We start from the raw sequence: 16128 nt of genomic DNA on the forward strand, positions 1-16128 counted from the left end.
CTCGGGTTCCGGTGGCACGCAGGAGTGGACACGGCTTCTGACATTGCCTGGGTTTTACTGACAGGACGCTCATAGGGTGGAGATGACATCCCTGCTAAGGACAGTTCCGGAGTTAAACTGATTTCGCATAAGTAATTGTAACAGCTAAATTAATTACAAAATAATTAGAATTGATGCCGTTTGAGGATATGCTGGTGGTGGCCCAATCGGCCTCTTCTAGAGGTTTCATTTCTACATTAACACCTTAAAAAAAATAAAGAAAACGCTTAAACAGCTGTAATGGATACCTAAAATAATATATGAGGACATTCCCCACTTCTATTTTATAGTTCTCTCAAAAATCCTATCCTAGCCAAGGTAGGGGGAAAATGGTGGAGGTAAATGCACCTGAAGGGTGTTTATTAATTGTGATTTCTTGGCCTTCAAAAAGGGTCGGGGTTGGGAGGAGGGACTGCCGCTTCAGGAATCCTCCAGAAATCCAATATGCAAGTTGATTAATGCCATGGAAAGAGGGATCTTGAGAATTTTTCTGAAAAATAAAAGAACCATTGCCTATCATCTTAATGCAAATAATGCCATCCCAATGCTAAACGTAAAATGTTATTATGTTAATTTTTAAAAAATCAATGGGTTTTTGCATTTCCACGTAAGGTATGAAAAGGAATTCCAAAAATCCAAGGTTTATTTGCTAATGGGGTGTTTGAAATTTTGTACTTGAAAGGCAATTAAAATGACCAAAATCTGTTCCGTTTGCCTGGTGGACTGTGCTAGACCTACCGTTCACTGAAATGAGCAGGAATGCCGTTTAGATTTTTAATGGCAGCTTCCTTTGCGGGAGCAGCTAGTCACTCACGGTAGCTTGATATGAATGAGATCGTCATCCCTATTCTGGCTTTATGTGCAAACTAACGGACACATATTAATATAATTTAAATTAGGAATATTCCTTCCATTTTCAAATTTAAATGTTTCTACACCCAAATTATGAGTTTGCAACGTTTGAAACTGCTAGATTTTCTAGGGGAAGACAATGCAGATTCCATTTTAAAATATTGCCATTTGCTGTACACCTAAATAAAACACTAGGCTGAGCATTTTAAAAATTTATTTACAAAGTTGTGTACAACACGATGGAATAACATTTAGAATACCATATATATTCATTCATATATAAACAGACTTTTATAATACAATGACACTTCGCCTTTTTGAAAAAATTTTTTTTTGTATTTAAAATCTCCCAACGTCTCTATACATTTTTTCTCAGATAAAACTGCGGAGAGTGAACCTTCAAAAAAATGAAAGTTCAGAGCTCTAAATCTACTGAATTTGTTTTTTTTTTTCTTAAAAAAATAAAAACCCCAAAAGGAAAGTCAATGATTTTTATACAAATATGTACAAAGAATTTCCCTCCCACCCCCACAGTACTGAGAGCAGGCGCCGTCGGGGTGCATTTTTGGAAATTCGGTATCAGTTTACCTGTACGGAAAGCTATTCCCAGCGGGCGCAGTGTTGAGTTTGCTCGGCCAGCTTAGGTGAGCGAGGGGATGGAGGCCGCTGTTGGTCGGTGTTGGGGAGTCGGGGGCGGGTAGCAGAGTCCAGGGTTGGGTACAGGGACCAGGACCAGGGCAGAAGGACCAGGATCAGAGCGGGCGCACAGCCTGAAAGCGCAGGCTCTGCCGGAGGCCGCCGCCCAGCCGGGCCACCACCGGCTCATCACTATTGCGCGGGCCACTTGGCTTGAACGGCGGCGGCGGCAGCGGCTGCGGCTGAGGCTGCGGGCTGCAGGAACTGTCCAGACAGCGGCACGCTCAGGATGGGCGCGATGGTGGCAGTCGTCCGGCTCAGCGACAGGGGCTGGTGCGTGGCCATGAGCGCGGCGGACTGCACAGTCCCCGGCGGCCGCAGGAAGGACTGGGTGCTGCCGCCTCCCCCGCCACCCCGCCCCCCCAGCCCGCCCGCGCTCCCGCCACCCCCAGCCGAGCCCCCGGGCGCCGTGGGTCCCGCGCCTATGATGTTCTCAATGCTGAACGACGGCCGCGCACTGGGCTCGGACTTGATGAGCGACGTGGTGCCCGCCGCACCCGCCGTGCCCGCGGCTGCCGCGGCGGCACCCAGGGTGTTGAGCTGCAACTGTAGGCTCGGGCCGAGCTGTGAGCCGAAGGCGGCCGCTTTGCGGCCCAGCTCGCCCGAGGGCAACAAGGGCACCGCGGGCGGCAGCACGGGAGCTACCGGAGGCAGCGCGTACGGGTACTGGAGCGCTGCTGCCGCCGCCGCCGCCGCCGCAGCGGCGGGATGCGAGTAGGCGCCCGCCGCCGCCGCGGGGTGCAGGCCGTAGGGGCGGCCGTAGGGTCCTGCGCCCGCCGCCGCAGCCAGGCTGTAAGCGCCGAAGCTCTGCATCATGAGCGCCGTCTGCTCGCGCAGGTGCTCCTGCTGGTGGCGCTTGAAGCGCTTCCGGCGCCGCAGGAAGCTGCCGTTGTCGAACATGTCTTCGGACTGGGGGTCCAGGGTCCAGTAGTTACCCTTGCCTGGGTTGCCCGGCTCGCGGGGGATCTTGACGAAGCAGTCGTTGAGCGACAGGTTGTGGCGGATGCTGTTCTGCCAGGCGGGGAACTTCTCCCGGTAGTATGGGAAGCGGTTGCTGATGAACTCGCAGATGCCGCTCAGGGTCAGCTTCTTCTGCGGGCTCTGCAGGATGGCCATGGTGATGAGCGCGATGTAGGAGTAGGGTGGCTTCACCAGGCTGTTCTTGGGCTTGCTCGGGGTCAGACCTCCCGGTGCACCGCCGCCCGCGCCGGGCCCACCGCCACCTGCCACCGCGTCCTCGCCGCCCTTGCAACCGTCCGCCTCAGGCGCTCCAGCGTCGTTCCCCGGCCCGCCCGCGGTCGCCTCGGTGGGCAGTGCCAGAGGTTGTTGGTGGGGCGGCTGAGACTGGCCGTGATGAGCGGTCGCCGGTGGCCCCTCGTCCGCCTCGTCCAGTCGCAGCTCCGGTGGCCCCGCGGGGCTATCGCAGCCCGCGTCGCTGTCTTTCTCATCCAGCCCGTCGTCGCCCTCGCCCACCACATCGATGTCCACGTCCTCGGCCGTCAGCACCGTCTGGCCGGACATATCGCTGGCGCTGCCGCCGCCGGAGAGGGTCATCCCTCCACGGGGTTGGTGGCGGCGGCCGGGAGCGAGCAGAGAGCGAGAGGGTCCGTAAGGGGCGGTCGCGGAGCTCACGGAAAGGGGGTGCCGGTGCCCCCCGAAAGAGAGCGGAGGGGGAGGGGAGGGCACAGGTAGCTCGGGGCCCTCCTGGGTCAGCTCACACCCGGAGGCCCGGCATCGTGCGGTGCGGGCGCTGCGCTCCGCCGCCCGCAGCCGCGCTCCACGAACTCCAGCGGTCCCCGACGCTTCCCTACGAGGAGGCAGCTACTGCTCGCGACCCCGAAGGTTTCTTCACGCCGCGCCCCCTCACTTCGCCAGCCTTCCCCGGCTTCTCTGGCTTGGGCGTGGGGCTCAGAAGCGGTCCAGGCGATACCGGGACGCCCGGTGCCAAGCAGCTCCGAAGGGCGCGGACAGGGGCAAGCGCGGGGGTGGGGTGGGGGTGACAGGGACGCCAAGCCCGGGTAGTCGAAAGTCCCGTTTTAAGGACTGGCCTGATAGATTACTTTCTACTTAAAGATCCAGCGGGAGGCGGGGCCACGTGACCGCGCGTGACGTCAGGGCCGCGGTGGAGCTGGCCAAACTCAAGTTGGTTCAGGGAATTGTCAACAAAGGGACAAGAGAAGCGCAACTCCTGACCGACTAAGGCGCTAGCATCCCCCGGGCCCCGAGGGCTCCTCAGGCTGCCGGGAGACCCCTGCCCACGCTGGAGCCAGGCGCCGGGTCCAGGGAGGGCGTGAGTGTGGGTGGGTGGGGGTGGAGAGGGCGTGGGCCTAAGAGAGTGTCCACCGGACCATAGGGCTCCTACCGCCCTGCCTTCTCTGCCCCTTGCCCTTTTCTGTCTTCCCTACTTTGCTAATATTATTTAGACCGACTCGCAGTGCAGAACAAGGTTGTTGTTGTTGTTTAAGAAAACTTACTATTTTGCTTTGCTTTGGGTTTTTGTTTTCGATTCAGGGATTAAGGGAACACATCCGGCTCCCTTTTGCTAATTAGGCCCCAGACCCCCCTCCTGTCTCAGGGCCATTCCAGAGACAAGACACCTGCTGATATGCTTCCACATCACCCCCAAACCTAACTTAACTACTCCTGGATCGACGCGACAAGCCCATTCATACATACAAACGTACATATATCTGTGTGTATGTATGTATTCGCACGATCACAATACCATCAGCTGGGGTTTCTCGGGGTCAGAAAACAGCTATCGATTAACCTATTAGGATAGTTACAGAGAAATAAAAAGGACGTAAAATAACAGGGAACCTATAAACAAAGAAGCCATAACTGGCTGTTGGAGTTGTTAAACGACTTAGCACAGAAAAAGTCAGAAAAGAGTTGGAAATGGAGCGGGTATTGGCAGCGGCCTGGGTAAGTGGAATGAGGTGGGAAGGAGGCCTTGGGCCTTGGTATTAGACGCCGCGCACAGACTGGGACAGTTGGGAAATTGTGGGGAGCGGGAGTAGACTTCCCAAACGGGAGGCACGGCCTCCAAGGAACCACAGTGCTCTAAGTCTTGCTAGTGGGGGTGGGCTTCTAACTAATGTGAGTTGTTTCTTAACGCATAGACAAATCCTTCAAGACTTAACTTCTGCAGAATTCTGCGACAAAGAAGAGACGAGGCTGTGCCCAGCGCACATGGAGTTTCCGTGGCAAGGAATGTCAGCGATGGTAGGAAAGACTGGGAATTCCCAGAGATGCTGGGGATGTGGACTTTAAACTGACCCTGAGTTGGCACCTAGTGCTTCTGGGGCTAGTGGACTGGGCACGTCAGAGGGGAGAGGGTTATCCCAACCCCGGTGATTCTGAGAATGCCTCTCCCCCACCCCCTGCCTTTAGGCTGCTTCTTTGTCAGAGGAGAGCAATTGCTGGTTTTGGCCCTCTTGAAACCCGATTAGTATGTCCGCTGAAGGCCTGGGAGGAGGAAGCCTTTTTCCCCAAGGTGTAAGAGATTGAGAGAGGAAGTCAGGGAGGAAACAATTTCTGCACTGCTTATAGAAATGGTGGAAAAGTTATGTACTTCCAGGTTGCCAGTGTGCTTCTGATTCCCATTGCTTTGTCCCTCACTTTCCCGCAATTCAGATTATTAAAACATTTTTAATCTGTAAACTTGTTTCTTCTTCTTCTTCTTCTTCTTCTTCTTCTTCTTCTTCTTCTTCTTCTTCTTCTTCTTCTTCTTCTTCTTCTTCTTCTTCTTCCAGGCATTGGGACACACAGATTGACTACTATTCATCCCCATTACACAATTCTCCCAGCTATACCACTAGCCCTATGAAAATGGACTTCGATGATGCTCCGGGTTGGGGCCACTGCAGGGTAGGCGGGGACACTGACTTATCCAGAGAGGTCTGGAATCTCCTTGTTTTCTGTTTCCAGTTGTTCTGGGGGTTACACCTGACCCTAAAACGCATGTCTAGAGTCGATTTCTGCTGCTGCACTATTTGTGACCCGCTGGCTTATAAAAACATCTACTAGACAAGTCTTCTCGTGAAAGTGATAGAAGCGACGAGCAGGGGCTGGCTGCCTATTACCCCTAGGCAAGAGATGTTACAGTGGCAACTGCCCAAGCAACTCAAAAGAAAGGTGAGGCGGAAAAGAAAACAGAATACAAATTTAGGAATGCTTTTTGCCCAACTTGGATTGCCAGGCGATGGCCGCAGGCTCGAGGCTCAGCGCGGACCCGACCTCAGTCTTGATGACCTGGCCTCCGGTGGACGGGTGCGTGCCTGTGCGCACTCGAGATCCCAGGCTCCAAGTCTGCTTTCGCTGATCCTTTTGAGGTAGTCTGCAAATGAGCCTAATTTCGATTTCTGCGCTGACCTGAGCTGGCTCAGGAGACTTTCTCGGCGTAGCTGTTGGCAGCCTCTTCCCCTCCGCCAAGGCCGGATCTGGGCGGTCCATTCCCGTGTGTCTCCTTGGAACCTCTCTAGGGATGGGGGTGGTGAACAACTCCCAGCTGCCGGTTCCATTTGTTGCGCCTTTTTCCTTCGACACAATAAAAGTCAAATTAATTGATTCATACCATTAATTACGGTGCGTAGCGTGAAAAGCAATGCTTCCCCTCGGTTAGAGCTCTATTGTGCTAATCTCTTGTTCAATCAGTGTTACCATCTGATGCTGGGTCCAGCCCCTACGGAAACTTTTCGACTCGATTAGCTAAATGATGAGATGTGCAGAACCTACTGGCTGCTGCCCCCAAACCCGGACCCCGCGCGGGCCTAGTGGCTTAATATCGATTTCCAGAGGAGGCGCGGAGATTCCCGCGGTCGTTCTGTTTGGGGACCCGCAGTGGCTTTCCTCCTGCCGGGTGAACACTAATGTCGGCGTGGCCTCTGTGCGATAGAAAGCAGCTGAGCAGCAGTACAGGTGGTAGACCGGAAGGTTCCAGGGGCCCTCTTCGCGGGAAGCCGCCTGAAGCCTGCTGGATTCCGAGCTAAACAGAGGCGAGATTGTAGCTTTCATCTAAAAACCCAGGTCCTCAGTTACCTCCAAACTTTGGGACAGAGATAGAGAAGTGGGGGGGGGGTGATACACATTGGGGGGAGGAAGGTCGTGACACAGGGAACAGAAATGGTGGGCAAGGATAAACATTCAGTTGCCAAGGATTATTGGGGGCATTGAGGAAGAAAGGGAGCACACACTAACACACTTAAGCATGGGAGTGACAACTTGGCCAGCTAGCAAACTTCCCATGAGATACTTAAAATGAAGATAGCAGCCAGAGGTTTCACCCGCTCACATGTTGGAAATAATTCTGCCTAATGAGAGTGAAGTGGACAGAAACTCTGGCTTCTCGTGGGTTTGACCAAACAGTCTTACAGGAGGGCTGGGTGGAAGGCACTGAAACAGGTCCAGGAGTGGAGAGGGAACCAAGGTTCTAGGAATAGGAGGCAAGAGTAGAGTCAGGATCGATAGGAAGGAAAATTGAGATGTCTCCAGAGGAAGAGAGATTTAGTGTGTGCGTCCTGCAAGGGGAGGGTGTGGATGGAACAATTTATGACGGAGAAGGGGGAAATTAATTACAACTCAATTTGGATTCTTGAGTGGTCAACACGGGAGGAGGGGCTGGGTCAGAGAGTGAGAGAAGCAGAGTAGTCCACTCAGGCCTAAGCGACCCCAATCGCCATGTCTCCCTAAGTCAGGGAGTATGGATGGCATCGGCTTGACCAAGTCATTGAAGCAGGCGAATGGTCCTCATTCCTGCACATAAATGCACTTTTCTAACAATCCGGGAAGGCGAGGCCACCTCCGGAGAAGTAAGGGGAGCGCCCCCCACTCAGGGCAGCTACTTTCTTTAGCAGAGAAAACAAACCATGGGTGGAACCATTTGAAAGCCAGCCTCCCTTCCGGGATCCATTATCTACACCCAAGCTAAGTCTGTTCCTTCTGGACAATTTTCATACAGTTATTAGACCATCATCAACCTCTTTGGACGGCTGCCACCAAAGAAGATGGGAAGGGCAGAGGAGATATCGGGGGTCCCAACCCATGCAGATTATTTCCACTGCCCAAATGGGTATAGTTTTCAACACACTTTCACCCCAAAACACCAACCCTCATACCTCTCAGAGCTCTTTTGGGGAGGGTGGGGAGGAAGGCTAATTTAATATTCTTGTTTAGATTTACATCTCAAAACTTCATTTATTTTCAGTACCTGGTATTCACAGTCCGCGTGCCTATAAACGGCGAGAGACCAGAAGGAAAGGAGAAGAGAGAGGGGGAGAGAGAGGATGGTTTCGAATTTATTTATATTGGAAATGTATAAACATCCATTCTGTAAAAGGCAACACGTTTAATTAACGATGAGAGAGCAGTTAGGGGCAGAAAGCTAGTAAAATTGTGTGATAAATTTATGGCATTGTTAGCGTGCTTTTAATTATGGCTATTATGTTAATTATTTCACATTAGCATGGAGTTATCAGCAGCATGTCAGATTTAATCAAAACGAGCCTTTCTCTCGAAAATTGTTCTTTTCATTCGCGAGGAGAAAGATCCTGGGCAGGATCGGGGCTTAAAAATGACTTGGCATTGAAAGCTAGAGTCTTGCCGACGCTGTTCGATGCGACACCGCGGGCCAGGCGTCCTCTGGGTCCCTCCAGGCTAACGGTAGCTGCTGGAGAAGCCGAGGGCTGGGTTTTAGGAATTCACCATTTTCACCCCCTTCGGAGCCGACACTTCATCACGCGGGATCATTCTGTCAAACAATATGATGCTGCTCATTTTTATCTGTCCCGCTTTACAAAATCCCTATTCAGCCGGCCGAGGAGCTTTAACAAAAGCCTCGGAGCCGCACCGCGGCCGCTAGCGGCCCCAGTTCCTCCGCGAGGTGGAGAAAAAAGGGAAGGGGTCGGGCGAGGCTCACTGGTGTCCGCCACTAGCAACCCGAGGGGACGCAAACCCCCTACCCTTCCCCCGGGCCAGAGTGCCAAGGTACCGGGTCCTTGTGTGTGACTGTTCCGGCACGCTTGTCCCCAGCTGGGGCTTGGCCCTCTGCGGTCTTTCGGGCGCGCGCAAAAGCTCCTTTCTCTGGCAGCGAGAGACTCGCCCACCCAGGCCATATCGATTTCTTAATCACCGCCGATCGATTTATTGGGAGCAAATAAATAGTCCGTTTTGGAAACGTTTCAATTGTGGGTCTGATGATGGGGCGCTGAGACGGGGAGGGCGGGGGCTCTGAGAGAGCGCGACCACCCGTGGACCTCCAGGGAGGGCATGGTGATGGCGATGCGCCCGCATCTCGGGGCCCACCCACCTCCCCTAGGGTCCGCAACTTCTCTTTCTCTCAGCTCCCCCTGGTGGCCGGGCATGACATAAGGACGTCTCCGCCCTTCTGCCCTCACATCCAGGCACGTGCTCATCCCTTCTGACACCTTTGAAAGCCCAGAGCATCCTAAGGCCAGGCCTGAGATTCGCCAGCCTGACGGACACCCTTTTCTGGCTTTCGACACACTTCGAACCTCGGTGGTCCTCTCTCTGCGGAGCCGCACCTCCTGGCCGCTTCCTGCCCCTCCTTTCCCGGGACAAGGCCGAGGACCTGCCAGCTGCTACCTTATTTTTAGCGCCATTCCATTGGCGCAGTTATATTTAACTCGATCCACTCCTCCGAGGAGGTCGCTTGGACATCGAATTCTCCACATCGCAACTCGGTCCCGCCCGCCTTGCCTTGGGGGCAGATTCTCATGGGCGGTGCCGGAGTGTGGAAAAGGCTGTCCTAAGAATCTTTGCCATCTCTGGACCTCGCAGGAGAGAGGACGATTCTTCAACCGTTGCTAGACCCCCTTGCCAATGCCTCACGGGGATCCTGCCTTGCAAGGGGCGGGTTGGGGGGGAGAGGGAGTGTAAGTCCTCGGGAAGGAGTCTCTTCGGGGAAGCATGCAATCCATTTCCTATTTATTCATGACCCCAAGTACCTGAATGACCTAGAACACCTATTAGAACGCTGTACAATAAAATGTTCATGGTTTGGTGTTTATGCAGGAATTCCCTTTCCTCGATACTCGGGAATACACACATTAAGAAACTTAATTCCAAATGGTACCTTGGTTCCTCAGTTCCAGCTCAGGCTATCCTTCCCTAAAAACACCATGCCTCTGGCTCGCGCACAACCGGGGGAAAATACTCACTTGGACAGCACACAGAAACACCAATGCAGCCAATACTGTTCACATGAGAAGTCCAACGGAGTTTACAAAACCCAAAACCGTGTGCTGAAAGGTGCAAATATATACATGTGACATGATCCAGGATTGTTAAACACACTTTTAACGACTCGCGTACTTTTAAAAAGTGACTTTTTTCCGTGGGCCCAAATTGGATGTTTCTGGCTCCCTCTCATTGTAACTTTCCTGTGAATTTGGTAGGGCGGGGTATTTGTTTATAATTCATGTATTCAATAATTCTTAATTGGCTTGTCTTAGGCTCTGGAAAATGCTAGTGATGAAAAGAATTCGAGGTCTGAGGAAGAGCTGGCTACAGAACCTCCCTTCCCAGCGCAGGTGCTACATTAGGGAAAAGGGACAGCGCAGCAGGGCCCTGATGGAGTGGAGAATAAGAAGGGATGAGGCTTTCCGGTGCAGGGGAGAAAACTGAGGGAGGTGACACACACACACCCTTAATCCCAGTAATTCCAGCATTCTGCAGGCTGGGGCAGGAGGAAGACTGGCATTTTAAGTCAATCTGCATTGGGCAGGAGGACCCTAGCTCAAAACAAATAACAAAACCAGAAAAATTGCAAATCAAACCACAACACACACACACACACACACACACACACACACACACACACACACACACAGGATAGGTATTGACATTAGGGTATGGGTGGAATATTAGGAAAAAGGGAGCTAGAAACTTTGAATACCTTGGGACAGTACCAGGTTTAGTGCCTAACAACACTCTGGTGGAGAGCCAGAGGTGCGTAATAGGGAAATGAATAGAAGTGTGACCAGAAGAGGAATGAAAGTGAGGGGGGGGGGTGTAAAAATGGAGCTTGAGGGCTGGAGGTGTTAAGAGAGAGATGTATTGCTGCTCTTGCAGAGGACTGAAGTCAGTTCCCAGCATTGATGTGGGGCAGCACTCAACCGCCTGTCACTCCAGCTGGAGGGAAAGCTGACCCACATACACGCACATACCCACAAACCCACACATAATTTTTTTCTTTTAGTTTTTGGAGACAGGGTTTCTCTGTGTAGCTTTGGAGCCTATCCTGGCACTCGCTCTGGAAACCAGGCTGGCCTTGAACTCACAGAGATCTGTCTGCCTCTGCCTCTGCCTCTGCCTCCTGAGTGCTGGAATTAAAGGCGTGCGCCACCAATGCCCGGCTCACACATAATTTTTAAAACACTTTTTTTTTTTAAGTGAAACCTTGCCTAGAAGTTGTGTCTGGGCTATTGTGATCTCCTTTTAGAAGGCAGGAAAGAATGCTGACTAATAAACACATAGGAAACATTTCAATGAGAACATGTGTAAATAGTAAAGACTGTCAGAAAGGTAACTACAGGAGAGGTTATTGAAAGGGTCGAGTAGTAGACCCACTGAGTTTTCTTACTTTACCACATTCATACAGGCCAGGCACGGGAAAAAGAGCATGAGTGAGAGGACAAGCAGCATCTTCGAAAGGCTAACTCTGCTAACTACATGAGTCGTTTTGTCCATGCCCTGCCTCCCATGCCATTGCATCCCTAGCCTTCAGCCCAGCACCTGAAAGTGTAGGACTCAAATAATGGTTGAAAGAACCATTGAGTAAGACACAGCCTGCTCTGATGGAGCATGGTTAAATAACAGTATGATAAGTTATTACAGACATATCATACAATGTTACGGAAGTGCAGTGTAGTCTGCCTGGAGAGGAGACGAGGAACATATAGGAAAGTCTCCCCGAGGAAATAACCCTAAAAGTGTCTCTGATGATGAGTAGCAGGTGGGCAGATGAAGAGAGGAAGAGTTAGGCAGAGAGCAGAGCCTGACTCAAGATGCAGAGCTATGCAACATAGGGACCAAAAATGGTTTGGGGTGTAGTGCCTGCACTACAGCACTTTTCACAGGTTCGGGCGAGGGAATCCTTAGTCACGAGATGATCAGCAGACCTCCAAAGGCCCTAACATTGGGGCAGCTGAGAGAAGACAGGGAAGTGACTGGGTTTGGAAGGGGGGTAAGTAGAGAAAAATTGTGAAGGTCCTTCATATACACCTGGAACCCAGATTAGTGGAGCATATCTGAAATCCCAACACTCTGGAGGCAGAGGCAAGGTTGCCTCAAGTTTGGGGCCAACCTGATCTACACAGGTAGTTCCAGGCCAATCTAGGATACAAGGTGAAATCCTGCCTCAAAACAAACACCAATAAAATAAGCTCAGCATTGAAAGTTAGAGGTAGTCTTAAGAGCAAGAATTCAAGATCACCCTTGACTACATAATGAGTTTGAGGCCAGCCTGGACTACAGGAGATCCTAATCTCAAAAACACATAAGTGAGACTGGGAATTGTTCCATGGTAGGGTGCTTTTTTAGCATGTACAAAGCCCTGGGTTCAATCTCTCAACTGCAAACAACAGCAACAAAATGAACATCCAAACAAATAAACCAACGCTCTAAAGACAATGGGGGGTTCTGGGTGGCTCAGTGGGTAAAGGAGCTTGCTGCTGAGCCTGATAACCTGAGTTCAAGCACCAGGAACTGCATGGAGGAAGGAAAGAACTGACTCCCACAAGTTGCTCTTTGACCTTCATGCATGGGCTGTAACACATGTACACATATGTATGCATGTGCATGCAAACAGACACACACATGTAATAAAAAAGCAAAATCTAAAGTTGATAAGAAGCCAATAAAAGGTTTTGTGTCTATGATCAGAATAACATTTTGAATGATCCTTTTGGGGGCATGAGAAGAGAAAATTGAAGAGAGAAAAAGGGTGGAGATAGTACATCAGTTATTTAAACTGTCCTTTTAAGATAAGAGGTCAAAGGTTTAGGCTCTGGGGTTGGAACTGAAGAAAGCATGGGTTGGAGAGGATTAAGAAGGTAAAATTGATAGGATCATTTGCTTCTTTTCTTAGAGGCAGTGTCCTACTATGTAACCCAGGCTTGAAGTTGTGGCAAACCTCCTGTCTCAGCCTCCCCAGTGCTGGGATGACAAGGGTACATCATCATACCTAGTTCAGTTACTATTTTATAAGAGAAAGTGTTCTCAGTAAACCCCCTACATGAAATTCGGGTGTCTGGAAGGGAAGAGAGAGAATACAGAGCAGGGAATGCCAAGGGCTGGAGACACAGGCTAGAGGAACAGCAGCTGCCTAGCAGGGGAAGGACCTTAGGTTCAACCTCCAGTACTTCTGGGTGGGGAGGCAGTCTCTTGTTCTTCAGTCATTCACATAGTTATCTAGTTAAGTATCAGTTGAGGCATGCTGGTCACTTCCCTAATTAAAAACCTTTTGCTGCTACCTCATTGTTCATGGAAGAAAAGATTCTTTTTTTACTGGGTGTAGTGGCTTGCTTGTTCAGGGTAGCTTGGGGTACATAGCGAGTTCTAGTGTATAGTTCACCCTGGACTACAGGGTAAGACCCTGTCTCAAAGAACAGGAAAACAAAGAGAGAGAGAGAGAAGAAAAGAAAGAATAGAATGAGAGAAGATAAAGGAAAAATGAAATTCTGAATTCTTTTTTTCCCTTTTTTTATTAGAAAGAAAATTATTTTACATGTCAATCCCAGGTCCCTCTCACTCTCCTCCTCCCCTGCCCCCCCCCAACTAATCCCCTAACCATTCCATACCCTTTCTGTTCCCCAGGGAGGGTGAGGCTTTCCATAGGGGGGTCTTCAAAGTCTTTCATATTCTTTGGGATAGGGCCTAGGTCAATGCCCTTGTGTCTAGGCTCAGGGAGTATCCCTCCATGTGGGATGGGCTCCTAAAGTTCATTCCTATGGTAGCGATAAGTACTGATCCATTACAAGAGGCCCCATAGATTTCCAAGGTCTCCTCATTGACACCCACATTCAGGGGGTGAAATTCTGAATTCTTTAGAAAGATCTAAAGAATTCTATCTATCTCTATCTCTATCTCCCTCCCTTCCTCTCTTTCTCCTTTCCTCTTTTCTTTCTTCCCTACTTCCCTCCCTCCCTTCCTCCTACCTCTTTCAGCAAATAATACAGCTCAGTGCCTTGTACATAACTAGCAAGCTCCTAAACACTGAGCACTCTTGTATCTCCACCCCTCTCCCTGCTCCATTACTGGGGACTGAACTCATGGCCTTGTGCACCACAGGCAAATAAGCTATAAGCTATAAAAGGGCTCTTTTGCTATTTTTCATTTTGCACCAAGGTCCCATTAAGTTAACAAGGCTACACTGAACTTGCTTAGTAGTCCAGACAGGTCTTAAACCTTTGACCCTACAGCTTCATCCTCCAGAAAAGCTAGGATTGCAGGTTTACACCTCCAGGCTGGGCCTCTAGTATTTCTTTCAGTTTCACTAGCATGCCAAGCTCCAGTCTCATGGGGCTACAGTCCGATCTCAAAACACTGTGACCTCCATGTGTGACCCTGAGCAAGTTCCTTAGCTTCATTGTGATTCATTTCCTCACCTGTAAAATGGGGGTTATAGAAACTTTCTCTCTCTCTCTCTCTCTCTCTCTCTCTCTCTCTCTCTCTGTGTGTGTGTGTGTGTGTGTGTGTGTGTGTGTGTGTTCTTTTGGTCTGCTTATATATTTATTTATTAATGTGCTGAAGGATACCCAGGATGCTCAGGTCAGGGTTTTATGATTTATCTATTTATTGTGGAATATGCCTTTGTAATGTTTTGCCTTTTTCTCTTTGTTTTCTTAGTTCATGGTAATGGGGGTTGAACCCATAGCCTCACAGGTACTAGGCAAGGGCTCAACTATAACAAGGTAGTCAAGTCCCTTCCTTTAAAATGTTTTTTTCTTTTTATTTTGAGACAGGGTTCTATTCAGCTGTCCAGGCTATGCTTGAACTTGCTCTATAATCCAGGCAATCGCCTTGTTTTAGCCGATTCAATTGTTGGGATTTCAGGCCTATTCCACTGCACCTGTTTTTTTTTTTTTTTTTTTTTTGTGTGTGTGTGTGTGTGTGACATGTGTGAATGTGTTTGAGACAGGGTTTCACTGTCCTGGAACTTGCTTTGTAGACTAGGTTGGCCTTGAACTCAGAGATCCACCTGCCTCTGCCTCCCAAGTACTGGGATTAAAGGCAGGCACCACCAACATCCAGCTGTTTCCTTTTTCTGTATGGTGAAGGTGAGTATTGTAAGCCTTTGAAAGAGACTCGGACTCAGAATGTCATCCTGAAAGTGACTATGGTAAAAGTGTGAAAGGGAAGAGTGTGATTAGACACATTGTTGCCACTCTGTTGTCAGTGCGGAGAATGGTCTGAAAAGCCTGGTGATGATTTGGGTTTCATACATACTGAAGTTGGGGTGCTGGCGCCATTTGGGATAATTAACAGATCTGAGTCTGAAAAAAATAGCAATTGTGGAAATATGAGTCACAAATGGGAGATTTGTGCATATGTTTAAATGTTCAGTGGGGACATGCCTTTAATCCCAGTGCTGGGGCTATGGTACTAGGATGTGAGGCTGAGAACAATGTGTTCCAGTCCAACTTGGGCTATATAGTGAGACTCACTCTCATATAGAACAAAACAGGAATCTTCTAATAGTCACACTTTTTTAAAAAAATATTTTATTTATTTACTATGTATATAACATTCTGCTTCCATGTATATCTGCACACCAGATCTCATAACGGATGGTTGTGAGCTACCATGTGGTTGCTGGGAATTGAACTCAGGACCTCTGGAAGAGCAGTTAGTGCTCTTAACCTCTGTCTGAGCCATCTCTCCAGCCCCCAATAGTTACACTTTTGATGTTATTATTATTGCTCTAAATCAGAGGCTTTCCATGCATAGTATAGGCTCTCTTCAAACTCATGGTTCTCCTGTTTCAGCCTCCAGGGTACTAAGATGATAAGCTTGAACCACCAATAGCTACATTTTAAAAAGCAAAAAGAAATGCATAAAATCAATACATTTTATTTAGCTCAAGACACTTAAAATATTACCATTTCAACATATGTTTAATATAACATTTATTGAGTTTTTTCATCCTTTTTTCATACCAAGCATTTGAAATAGGATTTTTACTTTAACCTCCCAGTCATTATATGTGGATCTACTGTATTCTAAATGTGCCATAGCCACATGTTACTAATGATTATCTTTTTGGACAGTTCAGATACACAGCTCAAGAGAGGTATTAGAAGATGGGTGTGGTGGCATACACCTTTAGTCCCACTGTAAGAGGCAAGTGGATATCTGTTAGTTTGAAGTCAGCCTGGTCTACATCGGGAGTTCCAGGCCAGCCACGACCATATAAGAGAGGAGACCACATCTCCAACCAAAACCAAACCACTAAGAATAGGTAACAGTTTCTGCCTGGCAGAAGTGGCTCATGCCTTTAATCCGAGCATTTGGGAGGCAGAG

General features: G+C 49.6%; 1 protein-coding gene across 1 annotated transcript; it reads right to left on the reverse strand.

Annotated features, from left to right (window-relative positions):
* Window positions 1–1719: 1719 nt before the first annotated feature.
* Window positions 1720–3141, reverse strand: LOC113833990 (forkhead box protein D3). The gene has a single exon (XM_027400353.2). It carries the CDS (start codon window positions 3139–3141, stop codon window positions 1720–1722), a length of 1422 nt encoding a protein of 473 aa, XP_027256154.1.
* Window positions 3142–16128: the final 12987 nt, after the last annotated feature.

Source organism: Cricetulus griseus, chromosome 2 (assembly GCF_003668045.3).
Source record: "Cricetulus griseus strain 17A/GY chromosome 2, alternate assembly CriGri-PICRH-1.0, whole genome shotgun sequence".
NCBI classification, from domain to species: domain Eukaryota; kingdom Metazoa; phylum Chordata; class Mammalia; order Rodentia; family Cricetidae; genus Cricetulus; species Cricetulus griseus.

Excerpts from the sequence above, each read along its gene's own strand:
- LOC113833990 (XM_027400353.2), bottom strand. The coding sequence starts at position 3,141 with ATGACCCTCTCCGGCGGCGGCAGCGCCAGCGATATGTCCGGCCAGACG.